Source organism: Oryx dammah, unplaced genomic scaffold, assembly GCF_014754425.2.
Source record: "Oryx dammah isolate SB20612 unplaced genomic scaffold, SCBI_Odam_1.1 HiC_scaffold_28, whole genome shotgun sequence".
NCBI lineage: Eukaryota > Metazoa > Chordata > Mammalia > Artiodactyla > Bovidae > Oryx > Oryx dammah.
In genome coordinates, this window is record NW_024070212.1 from 92095066 (window position 1) to 92122337 (window position 27272).

Consider the following 27272-nt stretch of genomic DNA (forward strand, 5'->3'; position numbering starts at 1 on the left):
GTAAATGCTGAGTAACTACTTCATATATTTAAAAAAACCTATATAATTCATATTTATGCCAAGAACACTACAATTGACAGAAGTTTCATCAACATTCTTACCTATACCTACTCACTCTGAAGGCAGGAACATTTCCTTGGGTTGAGTCAGGATCTCAGTATGCTTTGTCCAGGAAAAGTGAAGTTATGAAAATATAAAACAAAAAAGAATATTGGCTCATTACACACAAGAGAGGCCAGCCATTAAGAGTTGTTGTCAACAGGATGAAACAAAATACTGAGGAGAGCTCCTCTGGGTGAGTAGTTAAAATGTGATAAAAATGTAAAAGAGGAAGTATATATACACAAAAAATTTCTATGGGTATTGATACAAAGACATCTTTGAAAAGATGATAAAATACCTACTTGAGGATTTTCAGAAATGAGATTCACAGAACTATAGGAACATAAGAAATACTGATTCTGAAACATCTCATTTGACTGCTGATGAATTTCAAAGTTGTTAGGTTAGGGAACCTGCCCAAGGTCATATGGTTAATGTCACAGTTTGGACTAGGACCTAATTTTCCTGAATTCCAAATGAGACCTCCCCACGGCCCAACCATTTGCTATACTACCTGTCTCTTCTGTGTTCTTAACCACTTGAAGTCCCTTTAACTCTCTTGGCCCCCACAAACCCTTTAGGGAAAGTCAAAAGAACAGCGTTCTGGACTATGGAGACCATGTAGACCTGCTGATCTAACAATGTAGGAAGCAGTATATCAAAAAATGACTAGATTGCAATTCATTTTGGGGTGAGGAGTAGAGAGGAAATACAAAAGGAGGAAATTCTGTAGACAACAAAAGGAGAAGCACAAGAGGAAGTATTATCCTCTTTTGTTATTTTATTACTGTTATTTTATTTTGTAGTTAAGTCCATATATTATATAAAACATAACAGGAAAAACCAACAAATGTATAAAATAAATTGAGGTGTCTGGATGGAAAAAAACACAAGAGCTTTGCTTTCGTGTCTATAGATCTCTTGATATGTTGTTGGTCTTGCACTAGAGATATCAAATAAAGATATCTAGCTTGAAACAAGATTTGATATGCTGCAAGGTTAAGCCAGAAGTTTTATGATGGGTCATGACAGATTTTCTAAATCTTATTCTTAAATATTGGCTCTAACAAATGCTGATATAACAAAGTGCAAGCTTTTATCATCAGACAGCAAGAGGGAAGCTTCAGTGAATGAATGCAACTTACCTCCAAGTCCTCTGAAAGGAGGTGAAAAAATAAATACTGTGTTTTACCAGTATTCCCCCAAAGCATTACCCAAACATGCAGGAGGATGCTGTGAGCAGCTATAATAGTAAGATCCAATCCAGAGGTAGGTTCAAGGCCAGGAGTAGAGGAATGGTTGAAGAAGTCCTCCTGGGGCCAGTACCATTTCAAAGAATGCCCATTTGTGCTGGGGAATGAGTCTATGGCCTATTTTTTCTGATTCGAAAGGACATTCCCAACTTCAACCTTGCTGAAAAAGAGGCATTTTTGCACCTGCTATTAAGAACAGCTAGAACACAGGATAAGGCTGGCATAAAATTATTTAGCAAGCACATGCTAGCTATTCCAATTTGAAATCTACCAAACTGTAAAATCAAAAAAATTAAAAAGTTGAAGATGGAGCTGTTGTTCCTCAAAGATGAAGAAACCATCTTACAAAAAGAGGGATTAGGCACTCACTTAATTCTATACGGAGAACATCCTTCTCAAGCTAGATGGAAGATGAGGAAGAGCATTGCTACAGGCTGACCAGGCCATTTGGAGACTGAGAGGAGAGGAAACAAGGCATTCAGGAAGAAAGCTAGTAGAAGAAATTCTTCTGGGTCTAACTAGGTAAGTGAATCTAAGGCAACTGCACCAAAGATATGCTACCCATCATGCCAGCCTGTAGCTGGTGGCAAAATATCTCAAGACATTTTAAGCCCAGAAAAATATATGAGAAATATGTTAACCAAGCAAATTAAAACCAAAACCTCCAACGGTAAAAATCTCCTCAGATTTGAAATCCAAGACCCTCACTTTTTATTAATTCTGTGCATCATTAGAAAAAATAAAAAGTAACAAATGTAAAGACTTGTTTTATTTCTACTGGGGTAAGGAGGAGGATAAATAAAACTGGTTTCCAATTTGCTCTCCACTGTATACACACATACCCACACACACACATACACACATACATACACCTAAAATACCCCAATACAAAACAAAAAAACCAAGAATCAAAAACCAAAAGACCCTCAAACTGCACCAACACTTCGTATTTTGACCAAAAGAATAGATCCTGGGAGGAAGTGCAAAATGCAAAATTAATGACCAAAAAATGCTGAACAAACAGCATTATCAATATACAAAATATTTATATTACTGAACTAGTAACAGTTGATGTTCTCCGTGTCTGTAAAACTTTGGAACCACATAGCTGATTTGTTAATCTAGTCCATGCCAGCTTCCAAAAATCAGAAAAGATCTTAGTTAGCTTCATTCTTTGATGCCTCATCAAAATTTTCTACGAGATCTGGAAAAAAAAAAAAAAAAGTTAATGAGTTAAATTTACAAAAAAGGAAGTAAATGCAATCCCTATCTTCTGGCTCAACAAATACTGCTACCAGAATTAGCCTGAAAAGACATAGGGCAAGAGGCAGAAACAAATTGGGGGCATTTCACTAATAATGCTTCAATTTCTGCTTTAAATAGAAACCTTAAGGAAATGTTAGTCCTTTTTTGCCTAAGCAAACTACTAAGGTGAACAGCATTTTCATATGTCAATCATAATTCCTACAGAAATGCTATAACATAAATTCATAATCACAATGATTCTAATTTAATAAAGGCATATTCTAACTCAGTAAATGCAGCAATTTCTGATTCCCCATTCTAAATGGGAGGGTTTTTTGATTAGATTGTATGCACATCATTATGAATCCATTTAAATTCACAAGCTCACCATCAACAAAAAACTGAAAAATCACAATGAATTAAATGAGATAAACAGGATGCAAAAAGTCTTAAAACTAAAGAAAGGTTGCTTACCTGGAACATCATCCTCCTCCTCATCAATGTCTTCTGGTTTTGGGGTTTTGCTATCCAGCACTACAAAAAGTTTACTTTAAAATTAGTCACTGAGAACAAAGACCTTTATGGAACACTTACAATGTTTACTTTTTTTTTGCCTGTCTACATAGTTTATAGAAACAAATCTTACATAGCTGTTCAGGAGAAGCTAAATATTGTCTAATCTAAATGCCATATTTTCTATTTAATACAAAAATTAATAGAAGTTTAACTTCTTTAGATATACACTAAATATGGTTGGCAATCTCAATGTGTAGTGAAGGTACAACATGCAAAATGGAATAATTTAGGTGAGTTTAAATAAAGATGTTATAGTTAAATTTATTCTCCAAATTCCATATTCTTCAAATAAAAAAATCAACATTTAAGATTTTTTTCTATCTCATTTGGCATAAAAGTATCGAGCTTTGTAGAATGAACACTGAAATAAAAGGCTCTGATTTTCAGGAATGACACGACAAATTTGAAACCAGGACTATTTGGACATTCAGAACTTACAGTTGCTTCATTTGTAGTAGCATCAACAATATTAAATGAAAATATAGTTCTGTGATATCACTATCTTCTTGTTATTAGTCAGAAGTGAATACCAAATCAACTATTTATAAAATTTCCTTTTAGGTAATTACCTCCCAACTCTCTATATTACCACCAAATGTATCCAAATAGTCTATAGACTGCACTGCATTAATCACTGAAGGAACAAACTCAAAAATTTATGAAGCATACAAGTAACATTATAAAAGTAAAATTTATGAACAGGCAAATCCTTCCAGCATGAAATAGATACCTTTAAATCATTAGGTTCTTTAAGTAAGATGAGAAGGGAAAGAGGCATTAACCTGAAATACTCACCTTGCCGAGGGAACTGTTCAGCTAACTTCCTAAGACTTGTTAAGCTGTCAGCACCAAGCTGACTTAATATTCCAGGAAGCATTTCTGTGATTGGTTTGGCTTCTGCATGGCCGGTAATTGCAAAGGTGTTGGCAGAAAGGGAAGCCTGGACTTTAGGATTGTTGAAATGAATAACTGTCCCATCATCTTTAATCATGTTCACCTGTATGATCACAGAAAAAAATGTATTTCACTTATTTGGTACAACTCAAAAAATATCTGTTTAAAAAGCAATTAAAAACAATTCTTGTTTTTTACCTGGTAGGTAGTTTTGCAATCCTGATGTAATAATTATCTAAGCAGTGAATTTGGGTGGAAAAACACCCTAGCAACAAAGTAAAATGGTGTTTATGGCACAAATTACTAGGATGGTAAAGAAATAATCACTTTATTATAGAATCTAGATTCTATTGTTTTGTTATTATTATTGGCTGTGCCACATGGCTTATAAGATCTTAGTTCCCTGACTACAGAATGAACCTGGGTACAAAACAGTGAAAATGCCATGTCCTAGCTGCTGGACTGCCAGGGAATTCCCTGGAATCTAGATTTTAAATTCAAAGATTTCTACTATGAGAAGGAAGATCATGCCCACATTTTTTTAAAAAGGGAGTTATCAGCCAAGAATTGGCTTCTTAATGAAATTACCCATTATATTACTCAATTTACACTATCAAACTAAATCCATACAGATACTACTGTATCTGTACAATAGTTGGCATCTTACTTATGGAACGGGTGGTAAAGAGATAGTAGTGTATGGTAAAAATAACCACTGAAAACCCATAAAGAACACTCAGAAATTTAATCAATCAGGGTTTCACTCTTTTGAATATCTAGTAAATTTATAGAAGTTTTAACTTGTTTTCCTCCTGTCATTCTTCATAGGAGATTTTGTCAGTTCCTCTAATCCTTTTAAGTGGAGCTTCTCAACAACCTTCAATAATCCTTGTAAATGACAAGAAGTTCTCCCACTCAGTTGCCTAGCCATCTGAACATTTATCAGTCACTAGGAAACCCTTAAAATCATCTCCATATTCTTTCAATAGCTTTCCTCAATATGAACCGCTTCAGATTTAATCTCATCCATTGCCTGGGACTCACTGAAAAGGAAGGTTGAATGTGTGTGCACTATGTAAAATGTTATTTTTCTCTCTCACTCTTGCTGTGTTTTAGTAGAGCTGTATGTATTATATTTGCATATAAGTTAAATGTGTAAATAATGTGATTACACTATGCAGTTGACTTCACTGGGTAAGTTACCTTGGTGGTAACATGCTTATTATATAAAAAAGTTAGGAGAGTTAATTCTTGGCTACTTTAGAAGCATTTCATGGTCCATCCAAAAACTGCCCTTGTCAGAATCAAGCAGAGATGCTGAGTGTTCTCCATGGTCAGTGGAAGTGGGCTTTTCTTCCTCAGAGGTGATCACCACCACTGACACACAGCACCAGAAAGGAAGGGGAAGAAAGGGGCTTCTAAATTTCAGGCAAGACCTGGAACACAGAGAAAATAAAAGGCAAGTCCCCTAGAAAATTGTAACTAAATCCCACAAATACTATACAGAGTAAGCATTTAATCCAACTGAACAAAAATCATGATTTAAAAATAATTTATGTTAACTTTAGAAAAAATAAACTGTACTCTGAAGATAATTATCGTGTAGGTAGAAAAGTTCAATGGAAAAGTAGCTTAAAGTATGAGAGAGGAATGGCATGAGAAGGCAGCAGTGGCAGAGCAGATATGAAATGGGATGCTTTTCTGGATCTATCCCAGAATCACATAATTTTAGTATGGGAAAAGAATAAAGATATGGTAGGACTACATTTTTCCAAATCAAGACCCATCACTTAACTTAATAAATGACTTCTATACCACCACCAGGGGTGAAAAGTATCCCAACATTGGAATATGAGTTATTTTTTATTTACAAACATTACAGTCACAAGAGATTTAAAATCAGTATTGCTCAAAAAAAGTCAGGCCATATATTTGTTGAACTTAGAGGTCTCCTAGTTCAAATCTCCTGTTAAAGAAATAAATACTAATGATAAGAGTTCTTGATTAAGTAATATTATTGTTCAGTAAGCAATATACCCAGGACAAATAACTGATTATGTACAAACTCAGAACTTAAACTTAGGCTTCCCAACTTTATTTAGTTTCTTTTCTATGATGTTACTCACATTCTTAAACACCTATTTGTCTATAAAAATTCAATTGGGTGGCACCATAAACGCTTGTCAGAGAATTATCTATCTCAGAGTACAGGTTAAGTAACAGCAGATATATGAATAATATATGTCATATCTATTCCATGTCAGATTGTGAAACAGAAATTTATTAATGGTTGTTTTAAATGAGGTTGTGTAAAAGATGTAACTTCATGAATAGAAACGTCCAGAAAGAGGTGGAGAGTTTAATTTTAGAGTAGAGAGAATGAAATACTAGAGGTTACAAAGGCCAGAATCTTTTATTTCAGTCTAACATTCCTTCCCCTCTACTGAGCAAATAACATGGTTATATATGGCTCCTAGATATAGGCTATTAGAACTATCAAAGGATTAATTATTGAGCGAGCAACATGAACAGGACACTTCCCAACTCATTTAAGAGGCAAAAGGAAGGATAAGGAATTTGTTGAACTGACAAAGCAAACTGTATGCATTTCATATGAAGACTTCACTTTCTCCAGTGACTTTACTGCTGTTTGATCTACGTTAAGTCATACAACCTATATATAGGAGAAGGACAAGGAGCAGACAAATAAAGACTGTTAAACTACCTACCGTACCAGCTCTCAGGTCCCTTTTTCAATCAATCAAGTATCCCCTTTATGTCAGTGCTTTTTCCACCTAAAAGGTAGCTGAGGTAAAGAATGCTACTTGAATTATAGAGGAAGAGGCTTTTTTTTTTTTGACCCCAGTTCAGAACTCCAGATGCGCTTGCTCTTATTTTCTATAATACTGACATGTTTTGAAGTTACCAGAAACTACTATGTCCTTACATGCATAGTGTATTTATATAGGCTGTTTTCACTGTTTAGAAGAACCTTTTCCTGCTTCTCCACATTGCAAGTTCCAATTTATCCAAGACACGGGTCAGATGCTTCTTTCTCTGTGAAAACTTAAGGTGGTTTATGCACCTTCCGACTTCATAAAAACTGATACTATACAAAATTATCTTGTAGTATAATTGTGTTTGCAATCTTTGACCTTACTAGAAGATGAATTACTTGAGATTAGAGGTCACTGTCTTATGAGACACAGCATTCCCTCAAGTGTCAGCACATAGTTCAGTTCAGTCGCTCAGTTGTGTCCGACTCTGCGACCCCATGAACCACAGCACGCCAGGCCTCCCTGTCACATCACCAACTGCCGGAGTCCACCCAATCCCATGTCCATTGAGTCGGTGATGCCATCCAACCATCTCATCCTCTGTCATCCCCTTCTCCTCCTGCCCTCAATCTCTCCCAACATCAGAGTCTTTTCCAATGAGTCAGCTCTTCGCATCAGGTAGCCAAAGTATTGGAGTTTCAGCTTCAACATCAGTCCTTCCAATGAACACCCAGGACTGATCTTCTTTAGGATGGACTGGTTGGATCTCCTTGCAGTCCAAGGGACTCTCAAGAGTCTTCTCCAACACCACAGTTCAAAAGCATCAATTCTTTGGCACTCAGCTTTCTTTATTGTCCAACTCTCACATCCATACATGACCACTGGAAAAACCATAGCCTTGACTAGAGGGACCTTTGTTGGCAAAGTAATGTCTCTGCTTTTGAATATGCTGTCTAGGTTGGTCATAACTTTCCTTCCAAGGAGTAAGCGTCTTTTAATTTCATGGCTGCAATCACCATCTGCAGTGATTATGGAGCCCAGAAAAATAAAGTCAGCCACTGTTTCCCCATCTATTTGCCATGAAGTGGTGGGACCGGATTCCATGATCTTAGTTTTCTTTTTTATTTTTGCTGCTAATGAAACTTTTATTTTAATGAGTCACAGTTAACATCCAAACTGTTGAATAATCTTCAGAGAAAACTGGAATGTGCAAGGCTGAGTTCGCTTTAGATATCATCAATGTCTTCATCATCATCTCCAATGTCTTCAAACTGGATGTCAGCATCATCTCCAGGGCCAAATGTATCAGTTTTATTTATTTTAACATATTCTGGAAGCTCACCATATGCCTTCAGAGTTCTAGCCTCATCTGCATTGTATTTTAAGATTATATCAGCTTTATTATCCTGGTAGTCCCGAAGACCAACCAACAGAGTGTCTGAGGTATTTATCCAGACCTTTCTCAGTTTCCCTCTGATGTGGCACAATCTCTTACCACCACCGAAACACATCGCTTCCAATCGTCCGTTTCCCAACATTTTGATTACTTGGGCACACTCTTGCTCATCTTCTTTGAACACTAGCTCTCTCTTTTCAGATTCATTCTCATTCTTGCCTCTGCGTCTGTTTTTACCTCCTTTACCTTTATTCTTAGGCATGGCGGTGATGACGCACTTGAGGCGTCTCCAACTTCTCTCCAGGTGGTGGCGGCAACTCCTCCGAAGGGAGACGCTTGAGATAGGGTGACACGAACTGACTGCGAAAGACTGGATCGCGTCTGCGGGAGTCTACCGATGGACGTCTTCCGAGATCCGCCTTCACTGACACTTGGCCTCAGCAAATGGCGTCGCACCTGCTTGCGACTGTTATCCCCACCTCCCAACGTCAGCAGGCCACACCCCCTCTGCTGATCTTAGTTTTCTGAATGTTGAGCTTTAAGCCAACTTTTTCACTCTCCTCTTTCACTTTCATCAAGAGGCTTTTTAGTTCCTCTTCACTTTCTGCCATAAGGGTGGTATCATCTGCATATCTGAGGTTATTGATATTTCTCCCAGCAATCTTGATTCCAGCTTGTGCTTCCTCCAGCCCAGCGTTTCTCATGATGTCAGTCACTCAAATTTGCTGAATGAATCAACACCTCTTATACAGATTATTCTGAAATCATGGATGCTATTACACCTCAATACCTCAAATGCTAGATGAGGGGTCATACTAAGGTTTAGAAATAGCACCAGTAGTTCCTCCAATGGAGATTCCCAGAACCTCCTAGACTATTTTTAGGCCTATCTTCCTACTGTTCTAGCCTTTCTGAGTGAGCCCAAATGCTCTACGGAATTCAGGGCCATTTTAAGTCATTCCAGGCAACTTCTGGGTGGCTCAATTATGCTATCAAAACCTTAACAACCCCCGCCACTGCTAGCCTTTGAACAGGGTACATACATTAACCACAGCAGCCTTCTAGCTATGATGCCTGCTTTATTCCTCCACAGTGGTAAGATTTTTTGGCTATAAAAAAGCTTACAAAGTTATAATTGACCCCATAGTTCTTGCTGGTAACTGCCCTCTCAGTTCAGAGAGGAAATTTAAATTCTGCTATGTGACCTTTTTTTGTATGTGTCCCCAAGTCCTCATTAGGCCAGTTAACTGCAGTTCATAATTGACAGCTGTCTTCAAATCAAGTTGTATTGCTACTGCTTCTTATATGTAGTGGTACTTAAATGTTTATCAGAAAATTAATCTTCGTTGTCTTTCTGCTATATTTTAATGGGGGTGAAATAATAAACATTTTAATAAGGCACATAAGTGTCTGGATTTTGTAAGGCTAAAGGATGTCAGATTTTGAAGATTACAGCCTCTGCATTCCCATAAGTCTGTCTTTCACATTGAATCCTTTTATGTTCCTGCTTATTTCTGGCTAGTATGGCTAGTATGAGGCATAACCTATTATTATTGATAAGAGTGAAAGTTAACAGATGTCATTAGACTATATGATACGCTGGGATCATTTTCCCTTATGCTCTAGTGGCAAGAGTCTGATGAGATGGATTCTCTGTAGCTATGCTGTAGATAGTGTAAAATGGCGTACAGTTTTCTAAAAATTAATTTGGCAATATGGATGAAGAGTTCTAAAAATACTAATGATCTTTCGGTCAGTAACTACATTTCCAAGAATCTATCTGGAGGAAATCAGAGATGAAGATAAACATTTATGTATATATGAGTCTAAATATGTGATTCTTTACTATCAAAGCATTATAATGCATAATAAATGAGAAAAAACATTAAAATATTCTATGTTCACATATTGGAATATATACAGACACTTAGAATGATGCTTAAGAGTTTTTTAGTGACAGGAAACAATTTTTATAATACTATTCAAAAATGGAAGGGTTTTAAATTGTACATCTAGCTGTAGTCTCAGATATGTTAAATATATATATGCATATAAAGATGAAAAAGAAAGATATGACTAATAATAATTATTTCTGAGTAGTGGAGTTATGATTGAATATTAATATTTTTTCATATTTTATGTATACCCCTAACTTTCTGTAAAAGTTATACTGGGGGGGGGAAGTTGTTTTAAAAACAAAAGATGTTTCTCAATAAACGAGTGGATAGTATGTGGTATTATCCACAGAATGGAATATTATACAGCAATAAAAGGAGTAAAGTTCTGATACACATTAAACATAGATAAATCTTGAAAACATGCTAAGTGAGGTAAGTCAGACATGAAAGGACAACTATTTTATGATTTCACTTACATGAAATACCTGTAACAGGCAAGTACAAAGTAGGTTAGAGATTATCAGAAGCTGGGAGAAAGAGGAATGAAGAGTTATTATTTCTAATGGGTACAGAGTTTCTATTTGGGATTATGAAAAATTTTGGAAATAAGACAATGGTGTTGGTTGTAAAACACTGTGTGTATAATTAACATCACTGAATTGTATACTTAAAATGCTTAAAATGGAAATCTAATTCTGGACCTCTCCAGTGGACTGATGAGTCTCAACTTTAAAAAGCAACCTATATGATTCTGAATAAAAGTGGTCCCAAGACCAATTCTGAAAACTATTAATGAAGCAAATATAGTAATGACAAAATTTTGTGGAAATAATGGTTTCAGTGAGGTGGGAAAGAAAAGGAGACACCAAAAGAAATAAGGACAAGACAAAGGAGGAGAAAGGACAAGAAGCACAGCACAAAATTTTAAGGAGACTGTTGGCAAATGCTACACAGTATCAGTGAAATGATGAAGAGGAAGCAGAATAACAGGTGAAATCATCTGTAAAAGAAAAAAGGGTAGGGGACTCCCTGGCAGTCCATATTAACAAACTGAGGAATAAAAAGCACAGGACATCTCAATAGATGCTGAAAAAGCTCCTGATAGAATTCAACATCCATTTACATTGAAAACCCTCCAGAATGTGGGCATATAGGTGACTTACTGCAACATAATAAAGGCCACATATGATAAACATCATACTCAATGGTGAAAAGCTGAAAGCATCTCCTGCCAAATCAGGAACAAGACAGGGATACTCACTCTCACCATTCTTATTCAACATAGTTTTGGAAGTCCCAGCCACAGCAATCAGAGAAGAAAAAGAAAAAAAAAAAAAAAAAAGGAATCCAAAATGGGAAAAAAGTCATAAAACTGTCACTGCTGATGACATGACAGTAGTATTCAGAGAAAATCCTAAAGATGTCACTGAAAAATTACTAGAGCTCATCAATGAATCTGGTCAAGTTGCAGGATACAAAATTAATTTACAGAAATCTATTGCATTTCTATATACTAATATGAAATATCAGAAAGAAAAATTAAGGAAACATTCCCATTTACTAACACATCAAAAAGAATAAAATACCTAGGAATAAACCTCCCTAGGGAGGCAAAAGATCTATACTCTAAAAACTATTGTGATGCTAATGAAAGAAATTGAAGATGACACAAACAGATGGGAAGATATCATATTCTTGGATTGGGAGAGCCATAATTGTCAAAATGACCACATCACCCAAGGTAATCTATAGATTCAATTAAATCCCTATCAAATTACCATTGGTATTTTTCATGGAGCTGGAACAAAAATTTTTTAATTTGTATGGAAATACAAAAGATCCTGAATAACCAAAACAATCTTGAGAAAGAAGAATGGAGCTGGAGGAATCAAGCTCCTTGACTTCAGATGACATTACAAAGCTACAGTAATCAAAACAGTTGATACTGGGTTTTCCCTGGTGGTCCAGTGGTTAAGAATCTGCCTCACAATGCAGGGGACACCAGTTTGATCCCTGGTCCAGGAAGATCCTACATGACACAGGGGAACTAAACCCATGTACCATAACTACTGAGCCCATACTCTGGAGTCCATGAGCTGCAACGACTGAGCCCATGCACCACAACTACTGAAGTCTGTGCACCTAGAGCCCATGCTCCACAGCAAGAGAAGCCACCACAGTGAGAAGCGAGTGCACCGCAACTAGAGAGTAGCCCCTGCTCACTGCAGCTAGAGAAAGCCTACACATAGGAACAAAACCCCAGTGCAGCCATTTAAAAAACAAACAAACAAACAAAAAAAAATAGCATGATACTGGCAAGAAAACAGACACATAGATCAATGGAAGAGAAAAGGAAATCCAAAAATAAACCCATGCACCTATGGTTAATTAACCTATGACAAAGAAGGCAAAAATACACAATGGGAAAAAAGACAGTTTCTTCAGTAAGGGGTACTGGGAAAACCGGACATCGACATGTAAAAGAACACCATATACAAAAATAAACTCAAAATGAATTAAAGATCTAGATGTAAGACTGGATACAATGTAACTCCTAGAGGAAAATACAAGTAGGACATTCTTCAATGTAATTGCAGCATTATTTGTTTGGATCTGTCTCCTAGAATAATGGAAATAAAAACAAAAATAAACAAATGAGACCTAATTAAACTCAAAAACTTTTGCACAGCAAAGGAAACCATAAACAAAATGAAAAGGCAACCTACTCAATGGGAGAAAATATTTGCAAATGATGTTACCAACAAGGGATCAGTTTCCAAAGTAAACAGCTCAATATCAAAAACAAAACAAAAACCAAATAACCTAATCAACGAACGGACAGAAGACCTAAATAGAATTTCTTCAAAGAAGATATTATACAGATGGCCAGTAGGCACATGGAAAGATGCTCAATACTGCTAAATATTAGAGAAATGCAAGTTAAAACTACAATGAGGTATCACCTCATAAGCCATCATTAAAAAGCCTACAAATAATAAATGCTGGAGAGTCTGTGGAGATAAAGGGAACCTTCCTACATGGTAGTGTAAATTGATGCATCCCCTATGGAGAACAGTATAGAGCTTTCTCAAAAAACTAAAAATAGAGTTACCATATGATCCAGTAATCCCATTCCTGGACATATATCTGGACAAAAATTTGAAAAGATACATGCATCCCAATATTCAAAGGAATACAATTTACCATAGTCAAGACATGGAAACAACCTAAATGTCCATCAACAGATGAACAGAGAAAGATGTGGAAGATACACACAATGGAATATTACTCAGCCATAAAAGGGATGAAATAATGCCATTTGCAGCAATATGGATAGACCTAGAAATGATCAAATTAAGTGAAGTAATTCAGTCATTATATATATGACTGAATCACTTTGGTGTACACTTGAAACTAAGACAACATTGTAAATTACTATAATTCAATTTTTTTAAATGGTTAAAAATTTTTAAATAGTTAAAAAAAATTTTAAAAACTTTAAATGGTTAAAAAAGGATTCACACATAGGGAACGGAAAAAAAGGTTAAAATGGAAGATTTTATGCTGTTTATTTTCACATAAAAATGTGGAAAAACATAAAACCAAAAAAGCAGGGTATCTGGGACTTCCCTTGTAGTCCTATTGTTAAGACTCTATGCTCCACTGAGGGGGCATGGGTTCGATCCCTGCTTAGTGAACTAAGATCCCACATGCTGGCAGCACGGCCAGAAAAAAAAAAAGCAAGATATCCAAAGAAACTAAGACTGCCATGTAATAATACGGTGAATGGGACAGAGTGCTTTCCTTTAATTCTCCTGCATTCAGAGCTGTACACCCACTGGCACCTGACGTTCTAGGTTGAAGGAAAAAGGAACCACAGTAAGGGTCAACCAGTAACTTTAGGAACTTTAAGTCCTTTTTCTGTACAAGTGGTTCAAGAAAAGGAAAATATGAACAGTAAAACTTTTGTGTACAATTACAAAATTTAAATTCCCAGTCCTAAGCTTTCTCCTGAGCTCTAGCTCTCTATGACTAACTTCTTGCTAAACAATTTCACCTAGAATAATCAGTATCTTTTACATTTAACAGGCCCCAAACAACCTGGGACGTCCATGGGAGTCAGCATGCTGTAGACTATAAATGATGAATAAACAGTTCCTGCTGTCAAGACTCTTGTAATCAAGAGACTACGGCAAACAGACTACTTGGTTAATAAGTAAGTAACCATACCCTACAATATGAGGTTGTAATAATAAACATATTCTAGCAGAGCAATTTAAGTTAAGGGGAGTAGAAGGACAGAGAAAGTGTTGATTATTATGCCTGGAAAGAAGGGAAGGTTTCATAGAGACAGAATATACCTTAGTTAAGGTAGAAGCTGTCCTCTGAAGATAACAGTAAAATTCCATGAAGCAACTAGACCATCTGAACCAGAGAAGCAGATTTTTGGTGACATTTCTTACCAAATACATCTGATAAAATCAATTGTCTCTGAGAAAAGAAACAGATTCTACTTTTGATAGATTCATGTTATCATCAGGGTGACAACACCGTCACTATATTCAATCAGATTACCAAATAAGAAGCACATCTAAGTATCTTCAACTGTCATAGAACATAAGAATTTTTCAGGAATTGAGTTCTGGATTATACTGTCAGAGTTCATATAGTCATTCCTTCCTAAAATCTGGTCAGTTACTTGGCTTCTTTGTATGGAACAGTCTCTGGCCCTCCCCTGCCCCTTTCTGACAGCTTTGGATTTCTGTCTTTGGTGACAGGTAAAAGAAATCTACATACAATTAAACTTATTACCTCAAATCAACAACTAATTAATACATAAAAGATCAGAGAAGTCCCTCTTAATTCAAACAGTCCTTTAGCTTTTACATATCTGAAGAGGACATAAATTAAGCCTTAAGGAGAGGAAAAAATAATCACCAATACTGAAGGCCTAGAAAGTAAGATCAGAATTTTACTAAGCAAAAGTGCAATGAGTTTTTGAAACCTACCACTGATCTCTCTGTGCCCAAGCCACCAAATTGAGTACTTTCTACTGGTTTGATGTTTTGAAGGTCAAAGTATAGAAAACATAGTAATGTCGTTTTTGTTTCACAATGTTACCATTGCTATCTTCTCTTACCATTCCTATCTGCTCTTTTCAAGTTTTTATCTACTTTCCTTAAACTGCCAAAACCCTAAAAGATAGTATATTCCAGAGTTTAGTACTTTGAAAAAGTTCAAAACAGCCCAAGCTGTAATTAATGTGTTTATTCTAAGACATATATATTTTTTCCTATTTTAATGTTTCTGAAAACTGCATGTTTTCATGTATACATTTAAGGTAGTAGTTTCTTTTTTCTTCCAAGAAGCTGTTTTTAAAGTTGTTTTTAAATGTATGATGAGACATACATTTTCTTGAAGAAAAAAATAGTTTAATTATAGTAACACAAATGTAATGCTTGAGGCAAACCAGATTATATGCAGTATACTAGATATGCCTAAATAAAATTATTTTATATCTGCAAAGTGTTATATAAAGTACAAATATCTTGGTTCTCAAAAAATCAATTTCAGAAAGAGGGAAAGAAGGAAAAAAGTAAAACTTCCCATTTTAGGCTCAAACATTCGGAAATTTTATAGCTGTTACTTCATGTTGTTAATTTTCTTTATGTGTATTTTCTCTGTATGACTAGTGAGGACTGGAAGACGTCACTTATGTACCCATACAGAGGTATGGGTGCAACAAGAGTGTCAACATGTCTACTGTTGCTATTGTTCAGTTGTCCAGCTGTGTCTGACTCTTTGTGACCCCATGGACTGCAGCACACCAGGCCTCCCTGAAACTCACTATCTCCGTAAGTTTGCCCAAGTTCATGTCCATTGCATCAGTATATGCCTATATGTACCATTAATTTTCTGTGCAACATTTTGGAGCTATGACTCCCCAAACAGAATTGCATTGGCAACACCAACAAAAATGAATTAACAATATAGCTTTATATATGCTGTAATAAAATTAAATACAGGGCATTATGGAAGTACATAGGAAAGGCATCTAACTTCTCTTTCCATGTGTATGTGTGCTACCAGGAAGACTTATAGGACAAAATAACACCTACATTAATACCTGAAAAGGAGAAAAAGCAATGTCCTTAGAAATACTTTTGGGAATTTCATTTATCCATGATGGTGTAAGTAATGAATTCTGCATGGCAGGTACTCAATAATACAGGATAAGGCAGGTACTGTCCCTTTCTTTGGTGGGACTTTGGAAGAATGGAGAGGAAGGAGGGGCAGGAGGAGAGGAAAAGGTCAAGAGTAGGCCTAAGTGTAACTAAGAAGACCAAAGCAAGATGAATCAATGAATAAAATGAACTCTGGTTTTGACATACTTAGCTCAAACCTGGAATTCAACACATACCAGCTATGTGATCTTGAGCAGGTACCTGACTCTCTTAAGTCTCAACTTTCTTATCTATAACCAACAATAACTAATTTAAAGAGATACTGTGGAGCTAAAATGCATAATACATATTTTGTTTATCTGGCTAGCTGACTAGCTTCCCTACTAGATGTTAGGCTTTAAAGGACAGAGACTATGAATAACATCTTATGCACCACTGCCTAGCAAAATGCTTGGCATATAGCAGATATTCACTACCATTAAATATTGAGTATGACAATTTGAACTACAAAAGTACTATGACCTCAGCAGAGCACTATAATTAGGTTTGATTATATGCTGAAGAGATCAAAGACTACTAACTGACCGGTTTGTTATTTCACTGTAAAACACTAAAAGTTTTATTAATTATAAGGGCAATAGAGTTTTCCAAATCTGAACAAAATCAAACATTTAGAAAAGCATGCCCTTGGAGATAAAATCTATACTTCAAGGAGGTAAATAAAATCTTTTCCTCTCTCTAAAGAAGTGTTTTCAACGAAGGGTGATTTGCCCCCCAAAGGACCTGCATCAAAGTCTGGAGACATTTTTGGCTGTCTTAACTGAAGATCTAGTGGGGAGACGCCAAGAATACCGCCAAATATCCTAGAATGCACAGGACAGTTTCCACAGTAAAGAATTATTTGGTTCAAAGTGTCAATAGTGTTGAGGTTGAGTGGGGAGGGGTTGGAGTTGGGAGAGTAGAAAGATAGGCAAAGATATAAGACTGCCTAAACACTTATTAGTAGGTTAGGTTTAATATTATCAGAGTTCATGTCCATTATTGCCACTTATTCTTTTTTTTTTAAATGAAGCTGTAATTTTTAAAGAGAAGCTTAGATCTGCTTTTTCTCAAATATGTCCCAGATAGAGAATGATCTCTCTGAAAATTATTTTAGGTCAATGAAAATATATGAAAACTTTTAATAGCTCAGGGGGAAAAAAAGCATTTTAAATACTTAATTTCAAGACTTGCAAATAAAGTTTTAATACTTATCAGGGTAAGAATGCAGCTATATCTAGCTATAAGGAGAAAAGATACATGTGACTTACCTTCCCTACTATTTTATCAGTATGTTAATTTTGAAAGTACAAAGCAGATTTAAACAATGTATTTATTTGTCCATATATCCCTGGTGGAAGGAATATGTAGCACTTTGCCATTTCACTGCCTTTTCTTTGTTACTCTTCTATTTCTTTAATAGTGATCCTCACCTCTACACTGTTTCTGATCTACGTTTTACAGCACATGTGCCTTAATAATCTACTAAAACTTGTGAGGTAGTACTACATCTGGTAATGATGTACTGAAATCTGATAGTAGTGAAAATTTAAACACTGGTAACTATCAGAAATGGAATCATCAGGTAGAAGTAGATCTAGATGGTAACAGATCACAAATAGCTGGTGTTATTAAAATTTTTCTTGCATAAATCAATCTTTGGCTTCCAATCTGAGAAAAGTAGTATCATCAAAATAATTTTAGAATTAAATTAATAGTTTTTGAAAGTGGTCTAATAAGAAATGCAATTCATGTAAAGCTACTGCAAGAGCTTTCTGAGTAATAATTTGAGAGACTGTGAAGAGCAGAAGGGTACTCTTATGGGAAAAAAGTCCACCTTATTGGAAGAAATTTTGGGTTTCCTTATTTCTGTATTATTAGGAAAAAAATCTTATTTTACATTAGAATTAAAGAGTAGGTCCATAATTTTGTCATATATGCAAATATTGGGTTGGCAAAAAAATTCATACAGGTTTTCTGGTAAGATAGTATGGAAAAACCTGAATGAACTTTTTTGGCTAACCCAGTACTTTGAGTCTGAAAAGTATAATGAATTCCTTAACCATCTAATAAAATCATTTTTTTGACAATCCAATTTCATACAGTAGGCAAATTCAATAGCTCCAGTCCTTCAAAAAGAGAGTTTCAGATTCATTTAAGCTGATATGTTGCATTTGAAAGTCTGGATAATCATTTGTGAATGTTCTGTTTATCCACATAACAATTTACAAAGTGATCATACCTCTTCAATACCAGCTATATTATTCACAGCCAGTTTTTTTAGAGAACTCTGAAGTTTTTTGTCATCAGCTGTAGCTGTTCTATGTACCACCTTCTTCTTTCTACGAGCTGTACCCTGAAAGATAACCAAACAAAAGTGTTAGCATGCCATGCATTTGATAACTGTAATCACTTGTCTTCCTCTCCATAATATTCTTCCTAAAACTCACAGAAAAAATTGCAGACTTAATAGTAATGGTTAATTAGACTTCTTATAGTCACAGAGTTGTGACTGTCAGCCTAACTCAGATTTTTGAAGGTTAGTTTCTAGCCAATTATTCTTATTCTTTCCAATATCTACCCTGTGTCATTTTAATACATTCTTTCAAAAGTTTTCTAACAAAAAAATAATTTTTTAACTTCAAAATATCCTGAAGTGTGCTTTACTTCAAATTTCCAACAAATAAGGAAAGTTTTTTATACTGTCTACCACCCTCTAAAGATATTCTGAAACTTTGGAGATTATGACATAACAGGTAAATGCCTATTATATGAGTGTTCTAGAGTCCTAGAACCTAGGAATGAAAAAGATCAAGTTTTTACTTCAAGGAGCATACATTACAATGGGAAGGAAAAGTCAATATATAAACAGATTAGATTATTTAAACAGGATAAGTGTGTTAAAAAAAAAAAAACAGCAACAGAAATATTGGGTGGGGGCAAAGCACTACTTTATTAGAATGCTCAGGAAGGTCCCTCTGAAGAGGTGGCATACAAGCTGAGAATCATGAAAAGATTTAGGGGAAGAGTGATCCAAGAAAAATGAAACAAGAGTGAACCTGTCATTTCTAGACAGAGCAGACCAGTATGGCCAGAATAAATAATGGGAAAGGTAAAGGAAAATGAAATCAGAAAGACTGGTAAGGGCCAAATCACGTAGCCTCATGTGCCATGAGCAGGAACTGGACTTCATATCAACTGCAACTGGAAGCTGCTGGAAGGTTTTAAGCATGAGAATGGTTTGATCTGATTTATGATTCTAAAAGATGACTGAGGTTGCTGTGGAAAATGAACTATAATGAGATCAATCAGGAAGCTACTGTAGAAGTCCTGACAAGAGATGAGGGCTGTGGCAGTGGAGATAATGAGAGCTAAGATGGTCAGAAGAACCAAAAGGATTTGCTGATGGACTAAATATGGGATATGAGGGAAAAAAGGAATCTAGAATGATGTTTAGAATTTTGACCTGAGCAAATGAAAATTATACTATTTACCAAGATAGGAAAACTTCATTTCTAAATGGATATTTTGAAACTCTAAGTAATTTTTTCCATTGAAAAACTATTTAAGACAATGAATTAAACTCCTGAGCCAATTTAAATAAATATAACCTAAAGCAGAGCTGAAGCACTACAAACAGTAGCCTGTATCTTGAAAGCTAAATCTTTCTGAGACTTGCCACGAGTAAAAAGAAAGGAAAGGAGATTTTAATCTCTGGGTAGCTTCTGTAGTATTACTCAGGAAATCAGCCTTATAAAGGGTAGGCAGGAGGCTTAGTCTTAGAAACTCTGGTGGGAGTGAAAGAGAGCCCCATGAGTAGAAGCAGAGGTTGTAATGAAATCTAGTTAAAGGATGGACTAAGAGAGACGATTAAGATAGATGGCCATTAATTTGTCAAGTGTTCCTGATTCAACTGCTTACTGGTTACAACTCAAATGATCCTTATGTACCTTAAAATCAACTTGTCTAGAAGCTCATCAGTCCACCAAACTATTCTTCCTATACTTCCTAATTTTCGTAGCTCTAAAACCAGAAATTTGGAGGCTATCCTAGACTCCTCTCTCACCTTTGTCCCCCACATCATTAAGTTGTGTCACATACAAACCCTAAATTTGTGTCCCACGTACTACAAGGTGTAGCTTCTCCTCTATGCCAAACTTGTTTTTTCATTTTCCACAATGCCAGCAGCGATCTTTTAAAATCACTGTTACTGTTTTTTCTTCAATTCTTCAGTAGTTGACCTTGCGTATGGGATAAAATCCTAATCTCCTTAGTATGACAAACAAAACTATGATCTGACTCTAAATTAAACTCTGAAAGTGAAAAGTGAAAGTGAAGTTGCTCAGTTGTGTCCGACTCTTTGCGACCCCGTGGATTGTAGCCTACCAGGCTCCTCCATCCATGGGATTCTCCAGGCAAGAATACTGAAGTAGGTTGCCATTTCCTTCTCCAGGGGATCTTCCCAACCCAGGGATCAAACCCAGGTCTCCCGCATTGGAGGCAGACGCTTTAACCTCTGAGCCACCAGTTGTAACAAATTAAAGCAAGCCATTCCACTAAGCATCATGCCATCCACTATGCATCTTAGCATCCCATAAGCCTTTGCATGTGTGAGAATGACAATCTCACCCTTCACCCTATCTGCTTGTTCTCATACCTGTTGTTTATTCTTCAAATCTCTGCTCAGTGATGACTTCCTTGACTCAGGTGCACCTTATACTTCATTTTAATATTTACTATTCTGTAGTGTAATTATGAGTGCATCTCCCTTCCAAGCTGAACTGTGTCAAGAGCAGGAAACCTTGACTTATTTATCTATTATATGCTTGGCACATTAGCAGTTGCTCAATAAACTAGCTGAATGACTGTGCCAACCTTCTGGCTTAAAATATACAATAGTGATGTGCTGTATCAAGCTCTTCCAGGCATATTCCCTGTTTCTTGAATATTCCTAACTTTTGTACTGATACATTACATTACTTGCTGCTACAATGTGACTAGTACTTTGGTTACATGAATTTATTACTATGAGTCTGGAGTCAGATAACTGCATTACTAGGAAAGAAGGCTTGCCTAGAAAATCTCATGGGCGGAGAAGCCTGGTAGGCTGCAGTCCATGGGGTCGCTAAGAGTCGGACACGACTGAGCGACTTCCCTTTCACTTTTCACTTTCATGCATTGGAGAAGGAAATGGCAACCCACTCCAGTGTTCTTGCCTGGAGAATCCCAGGGACGGGGGAGCCTGGTGGGCTGCCATCTATGGGGTCACACAGAGTCGGACACGACTAAAGCGACTTAGCAGGAAAGAAGGAGAAAGTATTAATACTAGTTGTTTCTTCCCTTCCCCCTCTCCTGTTCCTATCCCCAGGAGCTATAGTTATTATCAAAGTAAATGACACAGTGGGGCTGCTACATACTGTCCTACCTATCCCCTCCCTAGGTCTGAGGTAAACACTATTCTTGCTTTTCTTTTTACAAAGATTGTATTGAGCAGAGATAAAGGTAGAATATTCTCCTTGATCCCAGGGTTGGAACTAAAGGGAATAAAAGATTGTCAGTGATCAGAACTAACTCTAACTTAAGTTTCAAAGTACATGGAATAAGAATGATCACATTCACCTTCACCAACATAGAAAAACAAGTAGGAATTTGGGAGGAAAACCTAGCAATGAACAAATGTACCATCAGCTTTTGCATCTCCCATTGTAAACCTAACTGAAGCAGTAGGGGTATCCAGTCAAGATAAGGTAACCTCAATATCCAGGAATATCTGACGGTGGGTCTAACATAATAACAGCTGTCTTTTAATAAGTGTCTAGTCTGTGCCAGACACTGTTTGAGGTGCTTTATAAATATTACTCTAATATTTAGAAGCATCTTATGTAGGATCATTTTTATTTTACAGATGCAAAAATGGAAGTTTAACAAGACTGAATAACTTGTTCATATCATTTAACCACCAGAATGTTAAAAGATCTCAAAGGTGGCTATTTCAATTGCACCCATCAGAGAGATATCTTCTAATTACCTATTTTAGATCTAGACAAGTTATTTTCAAATTGGAATGTGGTTTAATCTTGATTAATTTAAAAAACTTTAGATCTTCAATGACCACAAATCCAAAATAATACTACTATCTGGTAATAACACATTCTCCTATCAATTTTTCTTATGCCACACTCACCTTGCCCCCTATCCGGACCTGAGCCTGAAGTTTGGCTAACTTTTCTTGATTCATGCTGTTGGTAAATCTAGGGGGGGAAAAATAAATTTGTTAAAGTCACCGTTTTATTTACCAAAACAAAATAACTGTTAACAGTACCTACTGGTTCATTGAACCTGTAATATGCACCACCACCATGATAATATTGTCTATATTTTTAAAAATATTAATAACTTTTTGTAGCTTCATAAGTCAGATAGCAAAAGAACAAAAATTAAGTAATACCAAGAGGGAGCCGTATATACAAACAGAAAATAGAAAGAGATTTAAAGTTACTTATTTGAAGATCCCTCCTTAAAAGTGTAATTCAGTACTTTGGTACTCAATAAAACCTAACCAATTCTAAAATCTCTGTAGGTACACCAGTTTCTTCCCCAAAGATTTTTACAGAAGAGAGCTATTAGCAAATTACCACAACTTTTTCTCTCAAATCATATTCTGTATTATTTTTTAAAATCATAGATAGAAGACAAAAGAAAGAAAAATCTGGACAAAGAAAAAAATTCAATAGTCTATCTAGCTGTCAAGATATGAGGTAGTCATGGCATCCTATATTCAAGGTTAGTTGATATGTTAATAATAGGAAAAGAGAACCAGATTTTCAGACATTCGGTGCTTCTGCAGCACTTTCCACAGAGTTCATTCAACACCTTGCACTAACATAGTATGTCATAATTGTCAAGACAGTCTTGCACAGAAGGTAAAATGACTCCTTGCACAATTTGACAAAAACCTCTCTCTGCTACATTAATACAAAATTTTGCAGGGAAGAGGAGAATCTTAAAAATAAACTTTTAAAGGCTCATCTTGATTTTGAAAACTCTAAGTTCATTATAAAGTCAAGAATCCTAGTCTGGTCAGCCCTTTCCTACTAAGGAAAAAAAAGTTCTTCAGTTTATAATGGGTCATAACATTCCACACTATATAAACAAATAAAAACCAATGTTAAAAGTCTTATTTTACTTGTTCTTAGATCAACAGATCACTATTGAGATACAGCAGAGGGAATAAAGGGTAAGGCTGTTGTCAAAACTTTTTGGTTGATTCTCTAAACTCCTTATAAACATCATCCAGATGAAAAAAGATATAGTTTTCTTCATTTTAGAGATGAAAGAATCAAAGATTATATAAGTACTAATCATTCTGTATTCTGACATTGTACTTAAGATACAAACCTGTGTATCTCTCTGCTTTAAGGGCGAAGTCCAGTTCCTAAATAACATTTAGAATTTACAATTCTTCAATCTTTACTCATCACTGTATCACAACGCTCAAGCAGCTAAAAAAATTCTTTTATAGGAGTAAGTGTGAATAGAGTACAAAATCAAAAGGGTTAAGTGTGTGGCAATCTCAACTTAAATCTGACACTGACTTAAATCTGCTGATGTAAATCCCAATCTCTACAGTCAGTTTCTATAGAAAAGGACCAAAATTCACTGTTCTCAAAGTAATGTGGCCATGAAGGTGTAGTGAACTAACAAAGAGCCAAAGGAATTTTTTATTAAAAAAGGGGCTAAGTGAAAATATTAGAACCAGATACAAGATAAACTTTTTGGGGCTTTTCTGCATTTGGAAGTAACAATCCCCAAGAGAAGAGATGGAAGAGATGGAAGTCAAAATAGAGCCTTGATCTGTTTGAAACAAAGCCAGAACAAAATTAACTCTTTTAAAAATCAATGTGCAAACAAAAACAGATTCCATTCCAGGTAATAAGTATAATCAAAAACTTGTTCTCAAGGAGTATCTCAGAGAAAAAGCATTTTAGGGAGGCTGGAAGTTCAAAGTTGGAAGGGGAAGAAAAGTGGTTCTTTGTCTACTACCAGGTTAGGGTGCATGGAATTCAAGTAAGAAAGTGGACTGGATTCAGTTCATGAGAGAAGAGATGTCAAGCTCAGAATCTGGAAGAGATCTCAAAGATCACCTGCTTTAACTCCCTGTTCCTCAATCAACCTTTCTTTTTATTGTACCTGTTATTTCTGTCCTGTATAGGATGCCATCTCAAATACTTGAAAGCAGCAGCAGGGTTTAAATCAGAAATACACAAAACAGCTCACATCCCTTCCAATTTAACAGATTTGGAAATAAGGGCCCTCCTAGGCCTAGAAGGGAGAAGTAACTTCTTAAGGCCACGATTAGTGAGTTCTTCCTTGGGGATCCTAGGATCTTTTAGTCTTTTCCCCAAGGATTCAAGAAACGGTGCAAATAATGAGGTTATAACCAACATTTACTGAGTGCCTAAGTTTTAAGCATTATAGTAGGCACTTACACATACCTCATTTTTACACAGAGATAAAATAAATTCAATCTTTAATCGTGACATTTTATTATGTGGCCTCTAAGAGAGGAACAGGCTTTGGAATCAGAAGGATCAAGGTTCTACTAGTTAGGGCTTCAGAAACATATTTTACTTCTCTGAACTTGTATTCCTTCCGTATTAGAAAAAGTGTACCACCACAAACTTCACAGTATTTTTTTGTTTTCAGAGGTAAAGATTACGTTATCAAGCACAGGGATATTCACAGCAGATATTCAAAAACTGGTAACTGTTGTTACCACTAAAGGGACAGAGCTGGTACAGTGAAAGACCGTGGGAACGGAAGTTGAAACCGCCATTCACTAGATGTGTAACACTGCCTGTCGGTCAATCATCAACTTCCTGATAGCCTACTATGCACCAGGCAGTGTGATAGGGCTAGAATGATGGGCAAGGCAATGTTTCAGCGAGGGTGGCAGCCTTGTAAACAAATCCTGCCATTACAAGGTGAACAGCAATGCAACTGAATACGGTCTCCAGAGCCTGGGGGCGGGGCTTGCTAGCCTCAGTTTCCTTAGCTGTCGAGTGGGAGGATCAAATGAGGTGACCGCAAATAGGTAGTAAAAAGCTCACAGCGTTATTGTTGTGAATAATGAGGAGTAACAAAACAGAGGCGAGGGACCACCTGCCTCCTGGGACTTGATCTGGGCGGCAACAAGCGCTGGCCCGCTCGCCCCCACGGAAAGCGGTGGTGCTGGGGACCTTCCCTCAGGTGCAGACCCCCAGCTGCGCCGCCGGTAACCGACAGGCCAAGCCAGCCGCTTCCGCCCCCACTCAGCGCGCCACGGCGGAAGTGGCAGCCCAAGCGGTTGGCGGGTGTCGGAAGAAGAGGGCGGGGGGAGACCGTGCACAGCGGCCTATGGCCGTGGAGTGGCGGGACCGCCGGGGGTCTCACCTGAAGCAGGGAGGGTCCTCCAACACCAGCACGCGGCAAGAGCAAGATGGCTACCTCAGTCGAGACAGAGAAAGACGAAGGCGGCCGCGGCGGCGGGAGTGGGACCCACGTGACACATCCTGCCCCGCCTCTCTCTCACCAGAGCAGCCTATCCTGGGATCGCATATACGAACTACAAAAGCCAAGCCGCTCTGCGCCTCCCAATAGAAAAACGGCAGGTGCAGTGGCCGCGCTGCATTCTGGAGCTTGCAGTCCCCCTGGAGTTCCATTGTGTCCGTGCCTGCAATTTGTAGGGAGTCTGATAAAGGGGAGGTGTGTATTTTTGTTCAGGTTTGTCCTTTTGCTAGTTGTCTTTCACTGGACATTACGTACGCACGCGCACTGCCAAACTTAACTAGTGCGATCTCACTAGTGTGGGGACTCAATTAGCCTCCATTCCGGAGGAGAGACGGGAAATTCTGACCTGTTTGCTCTGCATCGGAGAGGAAAACTGAGAAATAACCCAGTTTAAAAATAACAAAAACAAGTAGATTTAAGAAGCAGCTTTGCAATTCTAAGTACCTGCAGTGAATTATGACCTGGTGCCCTGAAGAGCTAGGTCAGTTTTGCAATGAGACATTCCAAGTTTGGTTTTCTCGGAGCTTGCGTCAGTTGGTTGCATCATTCCTGAGATGAAGAATTTAGGTTAAAAGGGCAAATAAAGTCCAGTGCTTCTTCTCTAGCAGAAAGGGGCATTCTTGCAGGCACGAGACCACGCACCGCAAAACAGATTTGGCAGACCTGTGCCAGACCCGAGCAGTAACCTGAGAATGAAATCCGGTTGTCTGCCTTTTTTTTTTTTTTTTTGCGGTGGGGAAAGGGAGACCCGGAGCCAATGGGCAACAGGCCCACTGTTGGGAGCGGCTGACTTCACCGATCAGTAATTTGTGTAGTTATTAAGTGCAGTGGTTCTTGAGGGGGAGGGGCTAGCTTGCTGGGGGACGCAACCAGCAACGGTTCTCCCGAGACTCCCCACCCCCACTATCTCGGCCCATCTTTTCTTTCTCGGTCCTCGGACTAAACGTCCAGAACCCGAGGTGAAGCAAATAGCGCCCCAAAGCAACTCCCGTACCTTCTACGTGATCTGCACCTTTAAACTCTCACTCCGTCCCAAACCGGACCTCGCAGGCGCCACCCACATCCGTCTAACATCACTTCCTTCAGGGTTAGGAGGAAAAAAAAAAAAATCTGGGAACGCAAGCGGCTGGGCTGATCCGCACTTGGGAAACCGCACGGACCTTCTCCTAGGACTTCGTCGGCTCAACGTCTGCTCAGCCCAGTGGCTCCGCGCATCTACCACCATGGAGCTATGGCCTCGTCTCGGGGCCACCTGTTTGCTGGGCTTCAGTTTCCTGCTCCTCGTCACCTCTTCTGATGGACCTAGTGGGCTTGGAAAGGGTCAGACTGCATTCTTTTCTTAATCTTTACTTATCCTG

The 27272-nt window shown here is 37.3% G+C and overlaps 3 protein-coding genes across 6 annotated transcripts in view; 1 reads left to right on the forward strand and 2 right to left on the reverse strand.

Moving 5' to 3' along the window:
- Positions 1-2042: 2042 nt before the first annotated feature.
- Positions 2043-26978, reverse strand: BTF3L4 (basic transcription factor 3 like 4). 4 transcript variants are annotated; one of them, XM_040231183.1, is made up of 7 exons: positions 25798-25886; positions 23764-23800; positions 22550-22616; positions 18608-18721; positions 3972-4173; positions 3075-3134; positions 2043-2559 (listed from the first exon to the last, which is right to left on the reverse strand). In XM_040231183.1, exons 3-7 carry the CDS (start codon positions 22601-22603, stop codon positions 2513-2515), a joined length of 477 nt encoding a protein of 158 aa, XP_040087117.1. In that variant the 5' UTR covers positions 22604-22616; positions 23764-23800; positions 25798-25886; the 3' UTR covers positions 2043-2512. The 4 variants fall into 4 exon arrangements, with proteins under 4 accessions (XP_040087117.1, XP_040087118.1, XP_040087116.1 ...); XM_040231184.1 differs by lacking the exons at positions 23764-23800; positions 25798-25886 and adding an exon at positions 26927-26978; XM_040231182.1 differs by lacking the exon at positions 23764-23800 and having other exon boundaries at positions 25798-26074.
- Positions 7930-8682, reverse strand: LOC120856147 (eukaryotic translation initiation factor 1A, X-chromosomal-like). The gene has a single exon (XM_040231188.1). The coding sequence runs from the start codon at positions 8503-8505 to the stop codon at positions 8074-8076; it is 432 nt and encodes a 143-aa protein (XP_040087122.1). The 5' UTR covers positions 8506-8682; the 3' UTR covers positions 7930-8073.
- Positions 26266-27272, forward strand: part of TXNDC12 (thioredoxin domain containing 12) — a 32844-nt gene continuing 31837 nt past the window's right edge. Inside the window, exon 1 of the mRNA XM_040231179.1 lies at positions 26266-27234. Coding sequence (XP_040087113.1) covers positions 27138-27234 — 97 coding nt within the window. The 5' untranslated portion in view covers positions 26266-27137. The remainder of the gene's footprint in view (positions 27235-27272) is intronic.